At 42.2% G+C, this 26,122-nt stretch overlaps 1 protein-coding gene across 11 annotated transcripts in view; it reads left to right on the top strand.

The window, feature by feature from the left end:
- Window positions 1-22,662, top strand: part of WNK3 (WNK lysine deficient protein kinase 3) — a 164,091-nt gene extending 141,429 nt beyond the window's left edge. For 9 of the 11 annotated variants that reach the window (XM_061614118.1, XM_061614117.1, XM_061614114.1 and 6 more), the window contains 6 exons: window positions 319-431; window positions 9,703-10,166; window positions 12,127-12,338; window positions 12,799-12,900; window positions 13,806-14,008; window positions 15,046-22,662. In XM_061614118.1, coding sequence (XP_061470102.1) covers window positions 319-431; window positions 9,703-10,166; window positions 12,127-12,338; window positions 12,799-12,900; window positions 13,806-14,008; window positions 15,046-15,375 — 1,424 coding nt within the window. In that variant the 3' untranslated portion in view covers window positions 15,376-22,662. Of the gene's footprint in view, window positions 1-318; window positions 432-3,972; window positions 4,023-4,254; window positions 4,297-9,702; window positions 10,167-12,126; window positions 12,339-12,798; window positions 12,901-13,805; window positions 14,009-15,045 lie in introns of those variants that run through there. The other 2 variants (XM_061614121.1, XM_061614122.1) reach the window with 2 other exon arrangements.
- Window positions 22,663-26,122: the final 3,460 nt, after the last annotated feature.

The raw sequence follows: 26,122 nt of genomic DNA, 5'->3' as shown, positions 1-26,122 counted from the left end.
TTATTTATGTACAGTTCTTTTCTCTCCTACCTTTTTTAAAGCATTTCCTACATTGTTCCATATATACCTTTTTGCTACCTTCCTCATCTGTACATCACCCACCACCACTTTGTTTTACAGTTTGATTAACCAGTTTTTTCATTCCACATAGAAATGTAGGTCTCTGGATACCAAAAAAATAAATAAAAAGCCTACATGTATAATAGAATAATGTTTAATAATGCAGTGTTGCTTATTAGTATTCTCAAAGTCCCAGCTTTACTTGACTGTGTTCTGTTTCTTTGTGTTTGTTTCCTGAAAAAAAAAATCGCACAACAGAGATGACTGGTGATGTTGCTCCTGATTGGATTTCTCTCTCCGAGCAAGCCACAGTGGGGAATAAGGCAACTGGTCAACCTGTGGCTGGATCATTCCAGCGAGGCCGATTTCAGGTGGGTATAATTAATCAGTTAGACCATGTAAATCAGATATGCCATGCCACGACAGAACATTTATTTCCTTAATTATCTGTTTGCTTTTGTTATTATTTTGCTTCATTCAAAAGGCATATAGTGGGGTGGGAAACCTTCCTCAGGCTGAGGGCTACTTTCCCATCTGGGCAACCTTCGGGGGACCAGATTCCAGTGTTGGGTGGGGCCAGAGGCAAAAGTAGGTGAAGCAACAAATGCAAATTTTACCTTTATACCACCAACTCTTTTGATGTGTTGAATAATAGACCTCTTGGGCCAGTTTTTGTTGGTATTCTTACATATTTGGATTTTTATTTTATTTTTTGCAGCTATAGGTTTTGAGCCTTCTTTTTGAACCATCTGATAAAGCATTCGATTTAATCTAAAGTTTTAGTTACAGCTTTTTAGGGGCTTGCATTCTGTCAGTGGTTTGTTATATTGAAGCTTGTTTGTTGCATTAAAGGGCCTGGATAATTGGTCTGAAGTTATGATGCATGAGATATGCAACACATGAGTCATAAAATGTATATTTGTAATTATTTCGTTTACTTTGAAAATCATGAGTTCAGTACTTGCCAAGTTTATCTGTAGTGTTCATGTGCAAAACAAATCTTTGTCACAGCAACACATTGTGACAGAGAATACACACTTGGCGATATAGGAAATGGGAATCCTTCAAATTGGAGCCACCTGGTGGTAAGATACAGATACTAGCTAGAACAAGGAAGATATTATTGTCACTGAGTTTTCCAGGGCTGTAGTTGGTCACTGCACAGAGCGAAGCGTTTGCTGTAAGTCCTCTGGATGCGAGAGCTGTTTATTTATTTATTAAATGTATATCCCACCTTTCCTCCCCGTAGGAGTCCAGAGCAGCAAACAAAAACACTAAAAATACTCTAAAACATCATAAAAGCAGACTTTAAAATATATTAAAAGAAAACATCCTTAAAAACATATTATAACAAAACATATTTTTTAAAAAAGCTTTAGTAACATCTTAAAAAGCAATTCCAACACAGACGCAGTCTGGGATAAGGTCCCTACTTAAACGGCTTGTTGAAAAAGGAAGGTCTTCAGTAGGCACTGAAAAGTTAACAGAGATGGCGCCTGCCTGATATTCAAGGGGAGGGAGTTCCACAGTGTAGGTGCTGCCACACTAAAAGTCCGTTTCCTGTGTTGTGCAGAACAGGCCTCCTGATGTTATCTGCAGGAGGCCCTCACCTGCGGAGCATAGTGACCAACTGGGTATATAAGCTGTTAAAGGACTGTGAGCTGACTCTTTACTAAGTGAGGACGCTGCTACTTTTGTCAGCTTCACTGAACTGACTGCTAAATAAACAGTTTCTTTAAACTGTTGCCATCTTAGTTGTATCCCTATTTTGAGCTGAGCTAAAGCCAGTACTTTGTCATGGGCCTGTCTTCCCCAATACTCTTGTTAAGATTGCTGACTGGATCAGGGAAACAGCCCCTCCCCACCTCACATCTATCAGATAATCACTGAAGAGTAAACCATGTGTCTTACCGAGAACTATGTCTTACATTGGCAGCCACCACATAAGCGGTGCACAGGATTTTTGACAAAGCAGTCAGTTCTTCATGCTGTTGTGCTGACAGAGTTACAAAAAAGAAGATAACCTTTATACCCAGGGTTACATTTATGGGTGTTTGTCCAGGATTTTGGGGTGGGAGAGGGGGAGGGTGCCCTTCACACATGTTGAACTGGTAGGTTACGATATCCTAAGTGCGATAAATTGTGGAAATAATATCCTGCTGTATGGTTTCCCTTCTTTTGGAATATTGATTGAGGGAATGAATGACCACAAGTATCCTGTTCTGCTGGGGTTTGCAGGGGAAGTGGATGCAAGAAACAAGTAAAGTAAAAGGTTTAGGGCAAATCTAGGGGAAAAATCAAGACTGGTTGCCTAAGCAGGTCAGAACCCTGGGCAACTCCCAGTAGCCCAGCTTGCTCTGTTTTGGAGGCCATGTCCCACCAAAGAGCTGGGGCAATCTGAGGCCTTATGTGGACTGGCAAGGCTTTTATTTCAGTTTACCTTTCCTCCTTGAAGAGCAGGCTGTGCTGGCTTAAAGGCCCTTGCCTTATTCTGCAAGTGCCGAGTCTTGGGGGTTCATTCTCTGAGCCTGAGGAAGGTGGAGAGCTATGCTGTCAGGCTGGGAGGGGCCAGGGAGAGGTGCTGAGGGGGCCCCCATAGATGGAGCAGTCTGTATTTCCTCCTCATCTGTATGTTCTTCAGGATAGCGTGAAGGTCTGGGTTTAGGGGCCATGACACCAAGAAAACTACTTTGATCATCCATAGATTTGAAGGTGGTGATGTTGGTGTGAAAAAATAAATGCAAGGCTCTGAAACCCTGAGTCAGTGCAAGGTGAGTGGGTTGCTCTTTAGGTGGGAAGGCGCCGCATATGCAACCTTGCATGAATTGCATGCCCCTGCAGACCATTGCATATACACCAAGCTGAGTCTGAAGAGTAAACACTTAGAAGTCATTTAAAAAACCCATCTTCAGTCCAAAGTATAATTACTCAAAAAATTTGTATAGTTTCTGGAGTAATAGGAAAAGATCATGTTATGCTCCCCTGCCCCCACAGAGCATGGATTGCATGCTTCAGACCCAATTCCCACCCTTTGGGCTATTGATCTGGAACCTAGTCACCAAATTCTCCTCACCAAGGTTATGCAAACCAACACCAACCCTGCAAGGTAGAAGATAGGCTGCCACCACCCCTTCACTGGTTCAACTCTGAACTAGGGGAACTCAGAGCCCAGAAATAGGTAAACCAAGGTTCAATACGACAAGAGCCAAACTTACACTCCTTGTCCAGAAACCTCTGGTAAAACCCCAAATTATACTTAGGCTTAACTTCTTTGTCCTTGATAGTTTCATGGTCAAATGGTCAAGGTGCTGGATTCAGAACCACCCTTACCCTCAATGAACACACCAGGTTAAATAGAAGTAGCTTTATTAGAAAATATAAGTGCACATCAATATATAGTAGCAAAACAATTCCTCAAAACCACACACCCAACCAGGGGTTCAGGTACAACATAAGAGGTTTCAACACACAACAAGAAATTAACAAACTAGCTGTCCTGTCTACTTACTTACGAGGTAGTTAGTTGTAATCTCATCTCAGAGAGAATAGCATCAGGTACAAAACAATGGAACCCCACTTAGGTGACCACCAGCAAGATGGACACCCAAAGAAACCATCCCAGGGAACCTTCCAGGGGGAACAAAGGCTATGGGTCTCAGACCCTATACTTAAGGAAAAAGAAACCCAACGGTCCAGAATTAATTAACCAATCAGGGGCTTTCTGATGTAATCACCTTCCCGAAGCTTCTTCACTTTTTCACGCCTTGCCAACTGTGTTCTTAACCTTCACAGGCCTGCATGTCCTTGAGTACCAGGCTCCTACTGATTAGCAGAGATAACCAGGTGTTTCTATTCAGGCCTCCCCAACTGCTTACAGCTGAAAACGAAACTTAACATTTTTTTCCTTTCCAGAGGCCTGTCTCCTGAGAAGATGTAACTCCCAGAGTTCTTTGTAACTGAGCCATGATATTAAAAATCAGATTACCAAATTAATAGAAATTTACAATTTCATGACACCTCGCAGATAATGCAAAGACTTTTACAGCTTGGTCTGGTAGTTGCTGCTTTGAAGCCACTGCTCCCAGTGCTGCAATGACACACATTAGGGGGGAAATATTGGGGAGGATCTTACGACCCTTCTTGAAGCTGTTCCTTACTGAAAACTGAGGCTCTTTTCTGTAAATGTTACCACAGGTTGGGGAGGAAGAATATGAGGCATGGATCTAGCATGTTATGGCACTGATGCAGGACAGGCAAGTACTATAGATTGAAAAGGGGAGGTGTTTGTTATGTTCTCTGGCCTCAATCCCCCTCAAACTCAGAGGAATACATAGAGGAGGGAGAGGAGGTGGCTCCATTTGGGGAACTGTCATTTCCCATTCTAGGACCTTTAAGGTTGGAAGACATGGCCTTGCCAGACTTAGACTTGGAAACCCCATGCCCAGTACAGTCCTCACTGTCTGGTATTGTGCTGAACCACCATACGAGCCAGGCTGTGGAATTGGGTAGTAGCCTTTTGAGAACTTTGAAAGGCAACAGTTCTCCTTGTGTAAATGAGAACACTCAAGCCAGTATCTTCCATGGGGCTCTGTCCAGGGTCCTGAAAAACCCTGCTTTGCCTGCTGTGACTCTGATCTTCATAGAATCATAGAATAGTAGAGTTGGAAGGGGCCTATAAGGCCATCAAGTCCAACCCCCTGCGCGATGCAGGAATCCAAATCAAAGTATTCCTGACAAATGGCTGTCCAGCTGCCTCTTGAAGGCCTCCAGTGTCGGAGAGCCCACTACTTCTCCAGGTAATTGATTTCATTGTCGTATGGCTCTAACAGAAAGTTTCTCCTGATGTCCAGTCGAAATCTGGCTTCCTGCAACTTGAGCCCATTATTCCATGTCCTGCACTCTGGGACGATCGAGAAGAGGTCCCGGCCCTCCTCTATGTGACAACCTTTCATGTACTTGAAGAGAGCTATCATATCTCCCCTCAGTCTTCTCTTCTCCAGGCTAAACATGCCCAGTTCTTTCAGTCTCTCCTCACAAGGCTTTGTTTCCAGTCCCCTGATCATCCTTGTTGCCCTTGTTCCAGTAACTGCCTCTGCTGCAGTTAGTTTTCCTGAGCCTTAAGCTGTGATGAGACAGAACAGTGTTTAACTCGGGGGTCGCCAACCTTTTTGGACTAGGGAGCACATTTCAAATTTTGAGAAAGTTCTGGGGGCACCAGTCACAAAATGGCTGCTATGAGGTGTGTGGCATAATACAAAATGGCTGCCATAGGGGTGTGGCATAACACAAAATTAGAGGGTGGTCATGGTGAACCTTTTCCTATAATTGTATCAAAATTGTATTTTCCTTGAAAAGGCTTGACTTGTTGAATTTCTGACTGCTATACAGGTTTTAAAGGCACAAGAACCCTGTTTTTCCTCAGTGCCAACCCTAATGCAAAGCTTAGGCTGCCATCCTATACCCATTTACCTGGAAGTAAACCACGTTAAACACAAACAGACTTCCGAGTAGAAATGTATACCATTGTACTGCAAATTAACTGTACTGTGAGTTCTTAATGAGTCCTTGGTTTAACTCCTGCAAAGGAGTCAAACCTAAGCCCCTTTGCAAAGTTTTCACATTTGCCTTTTGAGATGAGGTGGATTCTTTAGCATTGACGCACACTTACTGTTTGGTAGTATTGGCAGAAAATAATTTCTAGGCAATATGTAATCTCAAGGAGAATTTAGCACAGGAAAGATGCGTCCTGGTTGCTAGGGAAAAAGGAAGGGCAAACTATGGAGATTCCAGGGGGAAAAAGTCAGAAGCTGGAAAAGTACACTAAAAGGGAGGGCAACAGAGCAGCTCAGGGATTCCTATTGCAGATTCTGGGCTGCCTGCTGGGGATGCCATGGCACCTGTGGGTGATGGGCTGGTGACCCCTACTTTAAGTGAACATCTGACATGGGCTGCAATGGATATCCTGCTCAGCCTACTGATAGGCAACCTCCCAAATCAGGGTATATGAATGTTTAGAAGCTTTGGAATCCACATTTGGGAGTATGGAAAGTGCTGAGGAACTTCTCTGAAGATTCTTACTGCAGGGGTTTGAGAGGAACTGTCTGCTTCTTTGCAGTGACTACAGAAAATCCTGCAACAAGCTATCTCGAAGGTGGCATGACCTCTGACAAATGGGTCCATGGAAAGATGGCCAAATACTAGACACTCTATGATAAACTACTCTTAGTAAAAATCTGTCTGAAAGAGGAAAAAGTGATGTTTCTGGGTTATTTTTGGTTAAAGAAAGAAATCTGAGAGGGGGAGAAGTAGGCAACTAAGGATGCTTTCAAGAACAACTTAAAGGCCTACAAATTGTCAGTGGCTCCATTTACTCCATTTGTAATAAATACCAGTGAACCATTTGTAATATGAATGAACAGTAACTGCTTCAAAATGTGGGAACAGCCATAGAATTAAGGTTCAGAAAAAAACAGAGGATTTACTGTGGATGAGACGCCTGCGAGGCCACCAGCAACAGCTTGTACCTTTCTGCTGCAAGTAGTATGTATGGACATTTATTCATTACATGCAAAACAGAAAAGAATCTCACATTAGTCCTACAGACCCTCCAGGGAAACAACAGACAAACCTGGTGAAAGGACCACTCAGGCCTGAGAAATATGACTCTGCTACAGGCATACCCCGCTTAACGTCGCTTTACTTAACGTCACTTTACTTAACGTCGCCTTGCTATAACGTACATGCTCCATATGCCTGTATTTCTCCAGAAACACAGCGCAGCAGCAGAGGCTTTAGCGCATGGGGGTGGAAATAGACACGATCACGCCACCGCAAATCAGCTGGGAGGCATGATCGCGATCAGCTGGGAGGCGCGGCAGCGCAGCAGCAGAGGCTTTAGAGCACGGGGTGGAAATAGACGCGATCACGCCACCACAAATCAGCTGGGAGGCGCGATCGCGACCAGCTGGGAGGCACGGCAGCGCAGCAGCAGAGGCTTTAGCGCGGGGCTTTGAGGCTCCGCATGAAGGAGAGGTAAAAAAAGTTTTAAAATGTAGTGTTTCACTTTAAGGACATTTTCAGTTTACGTACTCACTCTGGTCCCATTGAGTATGTTAATGCGAGGTATTTCTGTACTAAAGAGAAGGCAGAACTGCTCTCAATCTACTTATTCTGGGATCCCAGCCAGATGAATAGAGCCGTGATCAGAGGTCTAGGTGAACCCTGAAGCAAAAGAACATAAAGCTTTGCTTGATGGTGGATCTTTGGTCACCTTCCTGTGGCAAGGTGATATCAAGCTTATCGGTTCAGCTTTTGACAGGATTTGACTTAGTGAGTCAAACTGTCTTCCATCTGGGCTGTACCTCAGTGAGTTAGATCCCTGATGAGGTTGTAAGAGTGATGCTTTGGTTTGCACAGAGACTCCATATATGTTTATTGGAACTAATTCCCACCTTCTCCAATACTTGGCAGTCATTGCCAACAGAAAGCTGCAGATGAGTTTTTGGATGCATTAAAAATGTGCTGCTGCTTATTGCTAGATAGTTCAGAGTGAAATGGAAGTTAGGGACTTGGTTCTGTTGTGGTGCCTGCAAGGACTGAAAAACAACTTTGGGCACTTGCTCCTATTCCAAAAGTTAGAAATAGTACAGTTCTCCCATACCAAGCACAAGATCCAGGGTTCCTTTCTGGATTGATGGCGTTGACTGGACTTAGCGAGCTACCAAATTCAGTTGCTTTCCTCTGTCCTCTACATGATTACCATTGCATGAGAATGAAGATGGGAATGAGCCCATTGGAGTCCCCTTGCGCATGTCCTCATCACAATTACTGCAGCAACCCCCATATGTTGGGGACTAAATGTCTGTAGTGGGGAGCCTGTTCTATCTGAGTAGGTTCCCCATGTGAAGTAGGACCCTGATCTTCCACTTTTTGGAGAAAATCCAGTATAGTATCTCACCAGAGTTAGCTCCAAGTATTAATGTGGGGGGGAAAGGGAAAGGAGTCCAGTCTCTTAACTCAGGGTAATAGCTCTAAAATAATCTCGGTTCCATAATTTAGTATGGTAAAATATCTACTTCTTGAGTTTGCCATTTTGTAAGCATTTTTTTAAACTTTGTGATAGCTAAAGCAATTCAGTTGTTTTGGGCTGTCATCAAACACAGTTATGAAGTGATGCCCCATTTAAGACATTTTCAAGTAAGCGTGTTTGCCATGTATAAACTGTAAGAAGAATAGCTGGGTATTGACGGGTGACAGTTCTCTTAATAATAATTTGTTGCTTTTGGGTTGACATTTTAGACTGGATCCCTTTATACAAATTCTTGAAGGGATTTGTCCAAATCTGGGTTTGTCTCTTTCAGAATGTTGGTTATGATAGTGGTGGCTTGGTTTATGTTTGTTCCAGGGTTGTGTCTGTTGCTTCCTTCTTTCTGAAGTAATTCTTCATGCACTCTCCCTTCTGTTTGGTGCAGTAGTGTTTTACATTCACCTACTGCATGTTTCATGGTGAGCTGTACACAGGTTGGAGCCATGTAGCTCCCTGTGCTTTAACTTGCTGTACGCTTTTCTCTCACACTCATTCTCTCTGTTTCCCCTTCGTCCCTCACTGTGTTGCAGTCTTTATGAAGCCACCTGGTTTTGTTCTGTCTCCCCATCACACGGCTGTGGGTAGTTTTGTTGCAGTTGTTACAGGATTTACTGGCAGGCCTTTACAAGGCATACTGATGTCTATTAATTCAAAGCAGGTTTTTAAAGAAATCTATAAATCTGGTTATTGAATGGCGGTTATTTTTAATCTCTCTGGTATTTTTTCTTTGGAGCCCTGTCTCCATAAATGTTGATCAGGATATTTTAATAGGTTTTGGGGGAAGTTTCTTCCTTGTTTTCTGTGGTATTTTTAGGGTCAGCTGGCATTTATGTCACTGCAGTCTGGGTTTACATTGGCATGGCCTGTTACATTGTTTTTCCATTTTTTGAATGGAAGGTAAGAATTTCCTTTTCTTATTTTGGCTATATAAGCCAAAGCTTTTGTGTGCATTTAGTAGCTTCTTAGGCTGACGTACATAAAACCTTTTTATTTGTGCAGGCTTTGGTTGAACAGTATGTTTTCCTATATAGTATGTTTTAATCTTTAATATTTTAATCTATTTTAAATTTAAAAAGTTTTTAAAAGTATAGACACCCATCTTAAGCATTTGAAGATAAAAATCCAACTAAGTAAATGAAACCCCCCAATTCCTGGCTCTTTGCAGGCCCTGCTCAATCCTACTCCACTCTAACTACAGTCTGAGGCACAGTCACACAAGATATACTGAGGGTGGTATTCAAAGCTAGTCCTACTTAGAGTGGACTCATTGAAGTTAAAAGACATGGCTAACTTAGGTTCATTAGTTTCAATGGGTCTACTCTGAGTAGGACTTTGTTGAATACAACCATTATTTTTATTATTTATTATTTTTTGAGACTTCAAGTGCACATGACGAAGTGGAGAGCTGCAACCTGGGCTTTCAGTAGTACTTTTATCCCTTGAGAATCAAATCCTGCCCACTTGTCTGCTCCACTCTAAGCCAGCTTTTCTATAAAAGGGAACCTACCAAACTAATACTGCACCTCTACCTCTCTCTTTCTCTGTGCATGCTTCAGGTCATCACGGTGCCACAGGCTTCAGGTGGTTCAGAAAGTGAACCCCGCGAGATGCCTCCTACCTCAGAAGCTGGGGCAGAAGAAGAATGGGTTCCCAGGCAAGGAGAAATTGCTAAGATGGCCAGTGTCATGGGCGAAACAGATGTGTCCTCCATCACCCCTGAGCAGCGGGAACTGGAGCAGAACTCTGCTACTGCTAGCAGCATGCAGTCTTGCACAGAGCCATGGGCCAAAGGTGGTTTCATGCAGAAGCAGCCTAGCTCTGACAGTGAACTTTCTGCCCCTGTGGGTGGTAGCTTGGAGGGCTGGGAGCGAAGCCAGCAGCAGCGAGAGGAGAGGGGTGGCACCCACACAAAGAGGCGCAGTTCCCTCTTTTACTCCCCATCTTCCCCAATGAGCAGCGGTGATGAATCTGAGATTGAAGATGAGGACCTGAAGGTGGAGCTGCAGCGTTTGCGGGAGAAGTAAGGCACTAAAATTGGGCCTTGTGACAGATTTATCAAGGTTCTCATTCTAGTGAGGGACAAAAATGTGGAAAGAGTGGGGCAGAGTTTTGGGTTAGGCCTGTTCTGCTACTTCCAGATGGTTCTGCCTCTGTCTAGTTGTTCAGATAGGACTGCCGCTTGATTATGGAATTCCTAGTTGTTCAGTTGTACAAGTTGTAGCCAATACATATAATTGAATCTCCATAAATTTGCATATTAAGAAAACAATAATGCTGAATTGGAAAAATCATTATTATTTTTAGATTATGCATACTTGCATCATAGCAGTCATAATATTAGAAGTGGCATTCCCTCCTGTGTGAGAGAAAGAGCAATGCCCCTTCTAAGAAGGAACTGCCTGCCATGGATTTGTAAGTATTTACCTTATAACTAATTGTCTTAGAATATTTGCTGCCTGCTTAACGAAAGGCACCTTTTTAATCATGCAAAAATGTTTATTGATATCTTGGTTAATCTTCCAAATGTTATGCTTTCATTTATATAGCATTGGGGCATAGGAATCCTATTCTCCAGTACACCAGGGAGGGAGAGAGATGCTGCCCCTACACTGGCACAACATCTGCCATATCTAGCCCTTGCCCAGCGCAGGAGGGGGGAAATTCACAGCTCCAACAAGAATGGGATGGAGCAGCAGCAGCAGCTACATCCCCAGAGACCGTGGCAACACCCAGCTGTCTTGGCGTTGTAATCATGGCCAACGTGATGATCTCTTGGAGGTGCCCCATGTCAACCAAACACAGAACCAGCCATATTGACATGGAGGCACCCCTAGGATATCCCACCCCTCCCCATACACAACACAGAATCTGCCAGATCTATAATGCCACAGCACCTTCTGCTGTGTGAGCCACTCTGGAATAAGCAGAAAGTAACCAGCAGCATGGAGTCACAGGCACCCCGGAACAGAGGGGTTCAGTTCCTCTTATACCACGCACTGCTGACAAGTATTGTTTTTGCTCACAAGAAGCCATATAACACAGCATCCAAACTGCTCCCTTGGGTGGAGGCCTGCAGAGACCAAATACAGCCCTCCTTGGGACAAGTGTTCAAGACCATGGAGGGAGATGAAGAGTATTTTGCCACTCAGGGAAAGAGGCCAGGATAGACAACCAGGGAAGCCACAACCACACACTGACAGCAGCAACCTCCAGTTACCTATTGCATTGGGCATGTGGTAGGGAAACTGGAGATGCAAGTTCAAGCCCCTCCAGGGGAAATGGGGGGAAAAGACCCACTCACTTTTTGCATGTCTGGCCAGTAATAGTTATGTCAGAGGCAAAAGGCAGGGTGTTCCCTGGACAGGAACCCATACTGAAAACACCACAGAACAGTTCCCTACCCATTCTGCCACAGCAGCAAACAGGAAACAAGATATATAATGGGGCATTTGTGTCCCTCAATTCCAAGAGCCAGTCATATACACCAGGAACACACGGCCTGCAGGAGAAGCCCTAGCCAGTGGAATAGCTCAGGGTTCACATGCTGGGGGTCCCAGATCTGGCTAGAGTACAGTTCCTTGCTACAAATATTGGGGAGGGGCTCACATAGGCACAAGCCGAGCCTATCAGGAGGAGCACGGCATAGGCCAAGTAGCCTTTTTGGCCCACCCTCCCTCTGGCAATCCACGTGACCAATTCCCCCCCTCCCGCTATGTTGTCTTCCCCACCAATCGACTACCTCATACTCCATGGTAGAAGCATTCATTCCACTAGTGTGCTCTGTCTTCCCACAATACAAAAGCAGCTGAGTGAGCAGAGAGTAAAGGGGACACTGGCCTTGGCACAGTCAAACTCTCTGCCTATTCCCTGCACTGAACCTCTTAGAGGCTGTTTCATCTTCATCCTTTGTCTGTGTCTAGTGGCTGCTGAGCTGATAGAGTAAGTCAGGACTTGCTTTGTTGTCTTCCTCTTCTGTGTAGACACATTCGGGAGGTAGTGAACCTTCAGGCTCAACAGAACAGGGAGCTGCAGGAGTTGTACGAACGCCTCCGCTCCATCAAAGATAGCAGGTCGGAATCATCTGACATCTCCTTGCAACTGTCGTCTCCGCGCCGGCCCAAGTCGTTCAAAAGCAAGCTGCGCAGCAGGCCACAGTCTCTCTCGCATGTTGACAATGGCATTGTTGCTGCTGGTAAGGAAGTGGGATTGGGAGACAGTCCAAAATATTAGTGCCATTGTAGGAAATTGTCAGAGGTAAGGTTTTGCTAATGTAGAAGAAAAATTCAAAGTTCACTAATGCATGAAAAAGTCTCTTAGTAGATGGTGACTTTCCTTAGGACAAGGTTTCCCTTCCACTTTGCATTCTTTGCCATGGAAATTCTATATTCTTTCCTTGTTGACCCATCACTCCTGACATAGCAAAAGTCTGGAGAGATTCCCCACTACTACTTTGCTTTGTATATTTTTGTTTCCGTAATGAGCCAAACTTCACAAAAATTTATTGTGAATGGGTACCAGTAATCCTTGAGACAACTTTGTAAATATTACCCCTGGATACAGTCTATTTCTTTGTGGGTGTCTTCATCCCCCACCCTATAGTTTTGTTACCTCTAATCATGTGCCTTCCCCCCCCCCATTCTTCTGCCTCACAGAATGCTGTTGCACTACCACTGCTGCCTCTGTGATAGACTATCAATTGAGCATTCAGGCCCATTTGTTGCACCAGAGCTGTTCACAAGCAGACACTAGCCAAGGTATTTGAATGTTCCATCCTTGTCTTCTGAAAGCAAAGTTAGAACAAGTTTCTAGCTGTCATTATTGAGAGTTGATTCATACATCATCATAATTGTTGTTATTATTATTATATCAGCATTTATTGCCCGCCCTTTACCTAGAAGTCCCAGGGTGGGTGGCAACAACCTTAAATTACAGTGTTAAATACAATTTTAAAATGCAGTGCTGTTGGTACACTGGTATTTGCCATAACCATATAGAGTTTGAAAAGGAGATACATGCTTCCATACATGCAGATGCATCACAGAACATCACAAGCAACTGTGGCTCCCAGTCCTCAAGTATTTGGGCATGTACCTCTTTCCTGTTTACATTTTCTGGTGATGCTGCGAAACATCCATGTAGTGTTGATGTTGCTGTGTAAACTGTGAAGCTGAGACTTGAGGAAATTGAGGGCAGTGACTTGTAAAGGCTCTGAAATTAGAGGCTGTGGGCAAGCTTTTCCACCATTGGAGTGGGAACTGGCCTGCCTAATTCCCTCTTTCAGACACAGCTACCATTTCCGGCTCTCCTTAAACGTTTTGGCCAGACCGTCTAATGTAAAACTCCTTGCTTTTCCCTCCCTCTGCTACCCAAGTCATTGATTGAAAAGCAAATCTAAATTCAGTTGCAACCTGCATTTGGAATCCAAATAAATTCAGCTTGTATGTGCAAATCTGAAGTTGCAAGGCTTATTTAGAGTGCAAATGTGACTTTCTGTGCTACAGAAATGTGTACTTTTTGACATTCAGCACCATAGTCCTGCGCCTTATTACTGTTCTTATCGACCACATGAGAAGAAACCAAAACAATGCACCTCATTTCAGTGTTTTTTTGCAGTTTTCTGTAATATGAGTTTTAAATTATCCTTCCTCCTCCTCCTTAGACCAGCTGTGCATTGTCAGCAGCACTGCTTCTTGTCAGCAGACTACGGCCAATAAGAAAGGGATGTTCACAGACGACTTGCACAAACTGGTGGATGACTGGACAAAAGAAAAGGTGGGGAACTCCCTTATCAAGCCAAGTCTCAACCAGATCAAACAGAACAAGCACCGGCTGGACACCGACAGCTGGAGCAAAGTATATGAGGTGAGGGGGGTGGGATTTTATGTGGAGGTGTGAACTTGTGATGAAGTGGACAAAGTAGTCTGTAAGCTGAGAGACCTTGTTGGTTGGCCTGCTGGGGGATGACCTCCCTCTCCCCCAACATATTCCTTTCCATCTTTTTTGTCTTATGAAGTCCTGTCATGTTGAAATACAACCCAGGCATTATGAGGAGGTTCCTGTTTTTCTCTAGCAATTACACTGAAGTTGTCCAAGCATACACAGGACTATTACCTTTCCAGAGAGTTGCCCATAGGTGTAATCTTCATGGCTTCACTCATGACTAGCTGGGTGGATCTGAACCACACAGTTGCAGAAGCTTTGTTTTTCCCTTAAGGTTTAAAGTCCTGCTGTGTTGCAGGAAGGGAACTGGGAAGCAGCAGGGAGTGTGTGCACACGTGTACTGGTGCTAGGTCCTGGGAGCAGGCATCTAGAAAGAGTTGTTTTTTCTGGAAATTTTGAAAAGGCTTGAAAAGATCTGAAAAGGGCATCCTTTCTGCCTTCTCCCACAACACAAACAAACCAGTATTTGTACCTAATTTGCCTTCCTATAACAGTTGGAAATGTTGCTATTTTGAAAGTCATCCTTGGTTCAGTTATACTGGCAAAAGTCAGGTTTTTTGTTTTCATGGAGATAGTGAGGATTTATTTATTTATTTATTACATTTTGATCCTGCTTTTCGTTTAAGGAGCTCAAGGTAGAGTTCAGAGGGCTCTCCTCATTTTACCCTCACAGTTACACTGTGAGGCAAGTTAAGCTGAGATATGGTGACTCACCCAGCGTCACCCAGTGAACGTCATGGCTGTGTGGGGATTTGAACTGGGGTCTCCCTAGTCCTCATCTGACTTCCTAGCCACTAGCAGGTAGAGTTGTTTCATTTTCTATATTTTAATCCTCTTCCATGCTCTCTTGTTAGTAAGATGTAGCAAATGGTACAGTATCCACCGAGGTGTGCTGTGGACAACAGCAGAGTATGGCTCCCTCATTTTTAAATAGTTTCTTGTTTCTTTTGTTTTTAAAGACGACAACACCTACAGTGGGCTACACATCCACATGGATTTCCTCGCTTTCCCAGATCCGTGGGACCGTACCAGCTGCTTTGCCCCAAGGACTTCCCTTGTCGCCCTTTTCTGGCACACTATCACCATACGGAGTGCCCCACGTATGCCAGTACAACAGCATGGCAGGGACAGCTTACCCAGTGCAATGGGTGGGCATTTCAGGGACAGCCCAGCAGTCTGTTGTCATCCCTGCTCAGCCTGTGGGACCATTTCAGCCAGGGATAAGCATGCCAGCCTTTCCAGCATCACCTGTGCAAAACCCAGCTCCCATCCCCCCAGGTCCCAAATGAAGGTGGATGCCTAAGGATGATAGATATGGGAACTGTGCCTATAACTCATGATTCCATTCCTCTGCCTTGCATTCTGCGGCCTGGATTTGGGAGTAAATTCCCCAGTGCAGTGATGGGGTGGGAGATTGCCTTTGCATTCTCCTCTTTGAATACTTGATATAACATTATTGGGGAGACTTTTTTTAAGTACTTGAGAGAGCTTTGGCCTGTACATCTCATTGTTCCTGAGATGAACGGCATGCCCGTGTGCTGCTTATTAATGACTCTTTCCTGTCATTCTTGCCCCATGTCCCTCATTTGCTTCTGTTGCTGCTGTTTTGAGGCTGATAATAACCCTTTTAAAATTGTACACATACTGGCGTTTCAGTTAATTTGTTGAAGATGTGGGAGCAGGAGTGGCACCTTGGATTCTCTTTTAATTTTATATTTCTCTCCGGTTTCATTGTCAGCTCAGATTACAGGCTAGATAGGAGTCAAATGACTTTATTTGTAGTAAGACTGTCACTGAATCCTGTCTTAAGTTCTTCCCGCTCCTACCCCAAGTGATAGACCTTTCAGAGGTAGCGTACTATCATTTTGCAAGGTCTGTAGTTGTTCAGTACAGCTGCTTATATAATGGCAACTCAGTCCTCATACGCACACTCTATTCAGTAGATGCATTTGGGTTGTTGGCCTGATCTTCGTAATTCAGTGTTTTTAAAGTTTATTTTGCAGCTGGCACAAGTCTTACGTTGTGGAGGAGGGGAAACAGCAGAAAGGGTGAGAACAGAGTGGGAAGCTGCCTAAGGAGTTTTTAAAACATGTCCCATCTCACCCATTTGCACCTCGTTTGTGATCCTACTTAACACAGTTTTGTGGGCTGAAAATTATGCGTGGAAACAGGGCCATGTGCGCATAGTTTTGCATTTGGTGGACTACCCTTACAGTGGATGAGAATGGATAGAAACTCCTAGTATAGATTTTCAGTGTTGTCTCTTGCAGCATAAATACCTGTGGTTGCTGTGCTTGATCACCTACTGCCAAGATTAAGAAGTGCATCTTTACAGAGAACTTTTGCAAGTTCTACATGGATGTATGACAGCAAGAAAGTAGTGCCAGTGTCCCATGTGACAGGCTTTCTAGTTTTGTAGTCGCATACAACCTAAAGAGAAACATGTGCCAGTTCAAAAACCCCTGGAGATGTGGAAATACGCTATGTAAGGCCACATAACCTCCTAATTTTATAGACTATATTTCAGATGCCCCATAAGTTCTGTGCTTGTGCATTCATCTTGCAGGAAAGTAGCTCAATCTGATGGTACCACATTGACTTAATTGGCTCATAGGCCTGGTTTGCATGCAGTGTTCCGCTATGATTTAAATAAACTGGTTTGTCCATGAGTACTTTGCTCCTCCCCCACTCCTGATGGGGGAGGAAGCGAATCAAAGTGTGGCTTGCCGTGACACGTGAATCCAAGCTTGCAGTTTGTTTATCACCAAACTATGAATGGAAGCCAAGGTTTTTTCTTAGCTTACCACTTGTGATTTATTTTCAGAAAACAAACCAGATTCAGCAATCCAGACTTGTTTCTTCCCTTGTATGGCATAGGTGTGTGCATTAAACAATAGTTGATTTTAAACTGTGGTTTAATGTTACATATGAACTGGGCCATAGGCTATGGAGGTCTTAATTTACTGAGGTTAACATTTTTCTGTTCTTTGCTTCATTTATTAGTCTTAATTTTTTTCCTAGTTGGAGAGTTTTAATGTTTCATGTAACACTTGCTTCCTTTGAAACCCATAATCTTTGAAATATTTGCTGACACACACCTGGACTTGCTTTCTCCCTTGATATATCTGGATTGAGAATTTCAAATCTTCGATTTACCTTGAATTCATAGAGTTAAATATTTGTCTTTGGGGTGTTTTAAGAGACTTGCAATGTTGTTGGACGTTAAAGCTGGCTTGCTTTGCTGATAGATATTTAGAGAATGAAAAGGGGGAGGCTGCATCCCTCTACAGTAAAGTTATTGGATTTTAACCAGCTGAGTCCCATTTAAAACAATGGCATTACATAAATCAAAGTACCTAGGCTTAATGGTGTGGTAGAGTGAGTTTTGGGGCCTACTTGTAATTCCCCCACCCCCTTCTTTTGAAATAGCCATAGAGACAAGCTACTTCTTTGAACTTAGCCTCATAAAAAGATATTCAAAACTCAAGCTGGGTGTTTTGGTGGACAAAAGACCCCATTTTCAATTCATAATGCAGCCTCCTTGTTCTGCCTGCAAAGATTTGCAGTGCCTTGTGATAGATAATCTTTAGTATCTTTTCAGATTTTTACTGGAAAGGCAAAAAAGTAGTTGTAGTCTTTTGAAGTTTGATGATGTTTAAACAGTGCATTGCTGTATATTCCATTATGATCTACAGCAGTAGAATTATATATCTTTTGGGGCGGGGTGTGTGTTTGTTTCAATTTGAACTGAGAGAACAGTGTTATGTCTTTTATTTTGCAAAACAGCAACACAATCCTGTTTGTTTGCTTGTTTGTTTTTTAAAATGTTCTCCTCCTATCTCTTTTAAATGGAAACTTTGACTTCAAATACATGTTTTCTAGTTAGGGAAAACTTGTAGGAAAGCATGGGATTTTGTGCTGTATTTGAAATTTGTTGCCAAGTTAGCTTACTTGAAATTCTTGTAAACACAAGCTGCTAGGAAATGGTACTGAAGACCTTATTTTCCGCAGCATTGTGTGTGCCTTGGGTACACCAGTGGTACATCAGTGTTTTTTGCAGCAAACACGCACAGTGCAAGTGACAAGCATGTGTCCTTGAACACTTGTGTACACTTGTCAAGGATCCATCAGTCTAAAAACGGTTCCCTGTTTTAAAACTCACGTGTTTTACATATTGAGCCATCTGTCTATTCCATGTTGGTTGGAATTCTCAAAGAGCCGTTGTTTTCCAGTTGGCAATAGGGGGCTCCCTTTTGGAAGGCCTTGACATGGTTTGTTTGTCTGTCTGTCTCTCTTCTGATAATGGAACAAAAATGATGGCCATGAAATGAAGCATTACAGAGGATGAGTGGCTGTTTCCAAAAAGAACCACCATATCTCTCCTTCTCCCTTCCCCATAACCTCTAGTAATACAGAAACAAATGATACGAAATCAGCACGCTCTGAGTTTCTCCCCCTCCACAAGTGGGAAAGATGATTATATTATGTCCACATGTAGAGATGAGATGTGGAGCTGCTGTTTTCAGCAGCTGCCTTGTGTCCTTTGTAACACCTACATTTCCTGTTTTATGTGGCCAAAATGCTGAGGACAGAGCCATCACTGCCCATAGTGTGCATGATCATTTCTTCTATCCCACAATATTCTCTGGTTAAACAGGAGCTCATTTTGAAACGTTACAGAAACCTGTTTGACCATAGACAACAGTGGAGGGGGAGAGAGAGAGAAATGAGTGGTATTCAACATTAGTCTTACTCAGAGTAGACCAATTGAAGTTAATACATCTGACTAACTTAGGTTCATTCATTTCAATGGGTATACTTTGAGTAGGACTTAGTTGAATGCAATCCAAAGTCTGTATCATACCACCTTGAATGAATGAATCTTTATTTTTACCCCGCCCTTTTTCCCAAACTGGAACTCAGGGCGGCTTACAAATAAAACTTCAAACTTCTGAGGAAAGAAAAAGATACCTAGGTTGTCTCCAGTCTTTGCGCTGTGGAGACCTGAGTGGACACAGTCTCGAAAACTGAGAGGGGCACTGGCTTGTAAATTTGACCAAACAGGAAAAATATTTGGTTATGTTTTATATGTTTGGTTTTGAATCTCTGCTTTTAATGTGAAATATTTACTGTCCAGATTTCTTCCCCTCCCTTCTGCTGACATTTTGCTGTTCTTTCAAACCTGAATCCTGACAACAAGGAATCAAACTGTGAATTTGATATTTGGGGGTGTTTTTTAAAGGCACTTTTCTGCTGTGATGCTTTGAGACTAAGCTTGTATGATATTACTGGAATGTATCATTTTAATAACTGGGTGGATGTTTCAGTTGTACTCCATCTGAGTTGCTTTTCCATGTTCAATTTAATGTTTCATTTTCTTATCTACCTCATTTGTTACTGCTGTTTCAGTCTAGGCTGTGGCCTAAACTACCATTCCTGCATATTTCTTATTGTCTATTTTAAATCTGAGATGGTGTTTTGACACACATGCCTCTTCCCTCTCCCTGTGCCCCATTTTCCTGCTTGTCATTTGGCACAAGCAGCTCAAAATTTGTTTACTTTTTTAAGGAGGATATTTAACTTTCACAAGGAAGACTTTAGAGGTTTATTCATCACCTTGAGTTAAACTTATAGCAACAGATAAATGAAGAGGTCAAATCCATGCATTGTGTCTAGCTCATGTTGCAACTGGTTGTGGCAGCTTAGCAAAGTGTGTGACCCACTGCCTCATTAGTCTTCCATTCGGCAATGAGCCTGATGAACATGGGAAAAATTAGTTTGAACAGCTTTCTTTATTTAGGAAGGAATTCTTCCTTTGTATTTGCATTGAATTTTTGATGACAGTTGAACTATTGAGGGTAGTGCCAACATAATGCCTCCTGATCTCTTAACCACGGTTAAAGGATCAGCAACAGGATGTGGAGATTACACTCTCCCTACCTCCAGCCTGTACTTTCTCAGGTGTAAATTCCTCCCACCCTCCCCTTCTGCTGACTTTATCCATAGTTATAGCTGACATTGGCCCCAACCTCAACCATGATTAATGCTAAAACCAAGGTCTCCTGTTTACCAGCATTTACAGCTAAGATCAAATTTCTGGTTAAAAGTGAACCCCTTAGTATTAGCCGCAGCTAAGGTCTGTGCTGACAATCGGTTATATCTGGTTGTTTTGTTCAGCTGATGTAACTTGGAACAGGGGAAGAGGGAGGGAACCAATTATCAGCTATTGAGAGGCTTCCCTGCAGATCCCCCCTGCATCTGCTCCATAGGGTTGGGAGACCCTCCAGAGCAGATTTAGGATGCGTGTTGGGAGGGATAATTGCTTGCCTCCCCATTCCGCTGACAGAAGCCTTAACATCAGCTAAGCGACACTGTTGGGTGCAACCCATTATCTTTAACTGTAGTTAAGACCAGTGGGGGGAATATGTGTGCAAGAGGGGCGAGAGCACAGTCTTATCCCACAGCTTGATGCCTTAACCACGTTTAAAGGGTTGGGAGTGTTACATTGGCACAAGCGTTGAGCAAGGTGTGCAGCTTACAATTAGAAGACAGGGCCTTCAGTTGCATTTAGGGCAATAAAATGATATTATAGTCCTGGTTGTTTTTAATTCTAGAACCCAGCAACACTGTTGTAAGAGTTTTGTCATTTTTATAGGCTACATCACTTTAAAGGTGAACTGTATGATTTAAAACAGTTGCTTCAGTTAATTAGTTGAAGTCCAATTTAGCATCTCTCCTGGAATGTTGACATAGTTTTTGGTTTTTATATGGGTGGAGGGTTATTGTTTGTAAACAGAACTGACTTAAACAGCAATTAAAAGGTGGGAAGGCAAAACTGATTTTGTAAGGAGCCCTTATACAAATTTTCATCCCTCCCCCCTTCTGTTTTCTTTCAAGACTATTCTTCTCAGTAAATATTTCTAGTGTTTATATTCCATCCCACATCTATAATTTAGTTACATTTTCTTCTATAAAAAGCTGTAATTGTGCACCGCGTAGTAATAAAATTGGTTCACAGAAACAAATTCTACCCTTGCATTTGTACTGCTGTTCACAAGGGAGGGACTGTCCATAGGATGTGATTCTACACCCAGCACCCCCTAGAGTCTTGGAATAAAACTGCAGTGAACTGTGCTCCTACAGCATTATGCATTTTTAACTTAGATCACTTTGCTCCTTGAAGGTAATGGAAAGTCAGCTTAAACCAGCCCTGATTCTAGCATTTAATATGTTAGGTTAAGTGGATTTCTTGCGTCATTCACTTTGTTTTTTGGAGGTGGGGCAGTGAGGTGGGTTCCAATTTTTTTAAAAAAATTAAAAGGCCAAGCATGTCTTTATAAACAGTGTGGTATACTGACATCTTACTTGTCTCCTCCCCCATAAAATGACTCCTTCACAGGATACGTTTCCTATGTAGAGATAACTTCCATGTAGAAATCTACGCATGCCATTATGTGAAATACGGCATGGGCTTTGCTGCAAGTCAAAATCAAGCATGAATTGAGAAGCCATTACCTAAGAACTTATACTTGCTGCCTTGTATTTCACATATGATGATGTACAGTATTTTTCCTACAGTGAGATTATCTGTATGTAGGAAACATATTTTGCATGAAGCAGCCCTTAGCGATGGTCACTGAAGTGCAGATAGTCCTGTGGAAGTCCTTTATGTTGTTATGTTCCAACTGATCCCTTGTAGGGTGCTAGCTATGCAAAGCTCTTCTCATTTCTACATGACAGGAGGAAGAAGATGGTGGTTGCAGAGGAGGGAAGAGAGGGTGTACATGTAGCTGCTAGTGGCAAAAGAAAACATTTTTATTGGAATCTGTGGTAACAAAACACCCAAATTGTACCACAGACAATGGCAAGCACACATCTACATGAATAGCCGGAAGGTAGAACGAAAGAGTAAGGATTTTATCCTCCCTTCCACGGCCATAGATTTAATTTGCAGTACTAGGGGGAAAAAAAACAGTTTTTGTCTTTTCAAAGCATCCCAGCGTGTTGTTTGGGTTAATTTAGGCCTTAACTACACATTTGGGCAGCCATATTGGAAGTGCAATTGTTTTTGAGGTCCCTTAATGCAGCTTCAAACAAGCAAACAAAAGACCTCCGCGTTAAAACTATTGTATTCCATTTGAAGAAGGTCTTTCATTCTGCATTTCTTTTTTCTTAGAGATTGCTGAGGAGCATGATAAATTCAGAATATGCTGTGAATAAATGTCTCCTTAGATTTCGACACTCTTTAACTTCTAAGTTTCTGAAATACTTTTTTATGTATGTGAATTATACTTTAATGTAGCATCTTAGGTATTGTTTTCCCCTCCATTTTTTGTAACATTAAGGCTGAGATTCTTATGGCTGCATAGAGGATGCAGGTGACCAGGTCATTGTTAACAGAGATGGGGCATCCCATTCAGTTTTTAAAAATCATAGCCCTGAACTTTATGGTGAAAAATGAATGTCTTTTATCAGCAGTTGTTTCCATGTGTTTTTTAAATTATTTTTGCAAGCTGTGAGTTAACTTCATTTGTACACAACCATTAACAAATATTTTTAAACTGTTATAAAGGAAAATAAAGGCTGTGTTGAAAAAAAATAAGTATTGTTTGGATTTTACTACAGTTGTTGCTAAGGGGGGGTGAAGGAAAACCATCGGAAATGTGCTATGGTAATAATTTATATTGCTGGAAAAAATTACAGTGTAAATACTTGTTTGCCACAGTGCCCTTACTTAACATACATCTATTAATTCATTGCCTTGCAATTTAGATAGGTTGTTCCCCAGCCAATGTATCTATTCATTTGATGGAGAGAAGCCTAGGAGTGAAAACTTCAAGTAGCCATTTGCTATGGAAGTTAGGGAGAGGAAGATGGCTGACACCCAAAATGCCTGGATATTTCAGAGTGTATTCTCCTTGCTTTTCAGAATTTATCAACAGTTTTGGACAATTTTTAAGCTTTAACTTTTGAATCAACATCTTTTAAGCCAATTTTGTACTTTACCTTTTTATTAACTCGCCTATTCTCCAATATTTCCTGTGGGGTGTTTTTTGTTTGTTTTTGTACCATAAATTTGATAGCCCCAAATGAAGGAAGGTCTCAAAACAAATGTGGTGCTTAGAGAGGAGGGTGAGGGAAAACCTAATATAGTTTGAGCTACAAATGGCCCTTCATACCGAGATGGTTCAGAGACAGATAAGAGCATTGCATGAGAGTAAATGTAACATATTTTTAGTTGTACTCAAAAGTTAGGATATTTTTTACAATGTAAATGATTTAATACCACATTACTTATGTGCATATATATATAACTTGTGAACATAAATAAAATATAAAATATGTATTAAACACAACCAGTGCTGGCCCAACTATAGAGGCAAACAATGGCAAATCCATGCCGTACATTTCAAGCACAACCAACACACATTTCAAGCTCATGACTTCCCTCAAAGAATCCTAGGAACTGTGATTTCCTCCTCACAATGCTACAAATTCCCAGCACCTTTAACAAACTACAGCTCCCGTGATTCTTTGGGGGAAGTCACGTGCTATAACTATGCATTGGATGTGCTTTAAATGTATGGTGTGTAACTGCTCGAGCTGCCAAAAATTCCAGAAGCACCTGCCTGAGAAAGAGGCACTGTCTGCATTTTTGGAGGAGGTGTAGACCGGCAGCCTAGCTACGTCATACATCTGATGAAGCATATTCTAGCCTACAAAACTTAGGCCATAACAAATTCCTTAGCTAAGATGCTACAAAACACTGCTACATTCTAGAATCTACACAGGAGTAATAAAATACATGTATCAAATGGCAATTTAATATAGATGAAATTAATATTAGAAAGACTGTTGGTTTGGCTTTCTTGATTGCATTTCTGCTTATAACTAGCTAACTGGTACTGAAAAATACTAGCAGATCAAAACAGGTTTGGAAATTGTATATCAAATTATTTTTCAACAAGCTTATTTGTGATCAGCGCATTCAAGGTTGATCCAGGTGATGCCTACATACTAGCACTTTCACTTGAAGTAACATATACCTGTTCTTGTGTAAGTTGAGCTGTTTGTTGGCCTATTGCTTCGGCTTTGGGGTGGTATATAAAAGTAATAAATAAATAAATAAATTGCTAGTCACATACTGTGACCACTAGCAGATTTCCTGGTTACTGATTATGATGATTTATTGAATTTATATCTTGTCGTTCCTCCCAAAGGAGCTCAGGGCAGCAAACAACAAGTGATAAAACAATACAAACACCTTAAAAATGATTCAGATGCAAACTAGGAAAGGCTTGTTGGAAGAAGCAGCTCTGCAGTAGGTGCCAAAAGACAACAAAGATTGTGTCTGTCTAATATTTAAGGGGAGGAAATTCTAACCTTGTAGACCTTGATCTGATCTAGCACGGCACTTCTTGGCTTTTTATTTATTTATTTATTTTTAGAATGCTTACATCCCACTTTGTAGCCCCCAAAGGCTCCCAAAGTGGCTTATAAAAATTTGCATAATGCCGTAACATTCAAAAAGATTAGCACATATAATGAGAAATAACATAGTGCCAGGTTTATTCAGGCAGCACCCCCCTTCTGCTCATTTTTTACCTGGCCTGGTGTCACCAGGCAGCAGACCCATTGAGGATTTCTGAAGCAAGTGGAGCAGAGCAGCTGGATCTCACTCAGTCCATGATGGAGGCAAATCTCCAAGAGTAGATAGCAAGATTTAATACAGATTCTTTCTGTCTTAAGAGATCCTGAATATGCACTCTGAGGCTGTGAACACAGCCAGATCAAAGCATTGCAAAATATTTTTGAAGCTAATTAAAGGAAAAAAACACGCTGAAGCTGCTCCCACCAGGTTTTACCTGGGTGAAGTTTACAAGGGGTGAAGTTTATCTAGCATCATGTGTGCCCGTTTTCAGAAGAGAGAGGTGGGGACACACTCACTGTTCTGCGAGTTCCAGTTTATCTCTATCCTTACTTTGTAAGCCGCTCTGAAACTGTTTTGTTAGGATGGTATAAAAATCTATTAAAAAAATAAATAAATTTAAAACATACCTGCAGACCATGGAGATTCTAGTAAGAGCCAAAGAAAACAGATCACCCAAGGTCTGTTGAGATCACTCAAACCAGCTCAACTTCCTCTACCACAAAACAATATCGAATTTATGCTGCAACATTTTGTATCCTGAGTACTAGCTGGAAGGAGCAATTTTAGATAAAGGTATTTAATTTAAAAAACTGGATTCATTCTTTATTTCTGAATTAATAGAGGTAAGTTATGGATTGTATGCAAACCACTGATCAGTCACAAGAGAAATCCCCCTCCCCCAGTATTTCATTCTTCAGATTCTTATTTTTTTCTAGCATGAAATTCTACATAATACTATATATAATTATATCCTGACCTTCCTTCAAGGAGTCCAGGGCAGTGTACATATTCCCTCCCCCCCCATAACAGCCATGAAAAAAATGGAAATGGACTGCCTTCAAGTCGATCCCAACTTATGGCGACCCTACAAATAGGGTTTTCGTGGTAAGCGGTATTCAGAGGTGGTTTACCATTGCCTTCCTCTGAGGCTGAGAGGCAGTGACTGACCCAAAGTCACCCAGTGAGATTCATGGCTGTGTGTGGATTCGAATCCTGGTCTCTAAGGTCGTAGTCCAGCACCTTAGCCACTACACCACACTGGCTGTCTCCATAACAACCATGTTAGGTAGAAATACTCTGAAATCCATGGTTAGGCAATACCTTTATTAGGACCAATCAAAATGGCAAGCAAGTTTTTGAGTTCTTCAGAACTCTTTATCAGGTTGGATGTTAAGCAAAGTATTAGAGTAGGGTTTGCCAATGTTTTTAGGTCTGTGGGAACATTTGGGTTTTTGAGTGAGCACCATGGACATCATTCCCTTTGGTCATTCGTCTTCCCCCTCCCACACATCACAAGAGAGAGAACACACTCTTTTCCAAAGAACTGGATCCAAATGTACCTAAGCCTTGACAAGCAGAGCTGGAAGAGGAAACGAACAAGTATA

This window comes from Rhineura floridana, chromosome 3 (assembly GCF_030035675.1).
Source record: "Rhineura floridana isolate rRhiFlo1 chromosome 3, rRhiFlo1.hap2, whole genome shotgun sequence".
Taxonomy (NCBI): Eukaryota; Metazoa; Chordata; class Lepidosauria; order Squamata; family Rhineuridae; genus Rhineura; species Rhineura floridana.
This window is presented reverse-complemented; position numbering and strand designations above follow the sequence as displayed.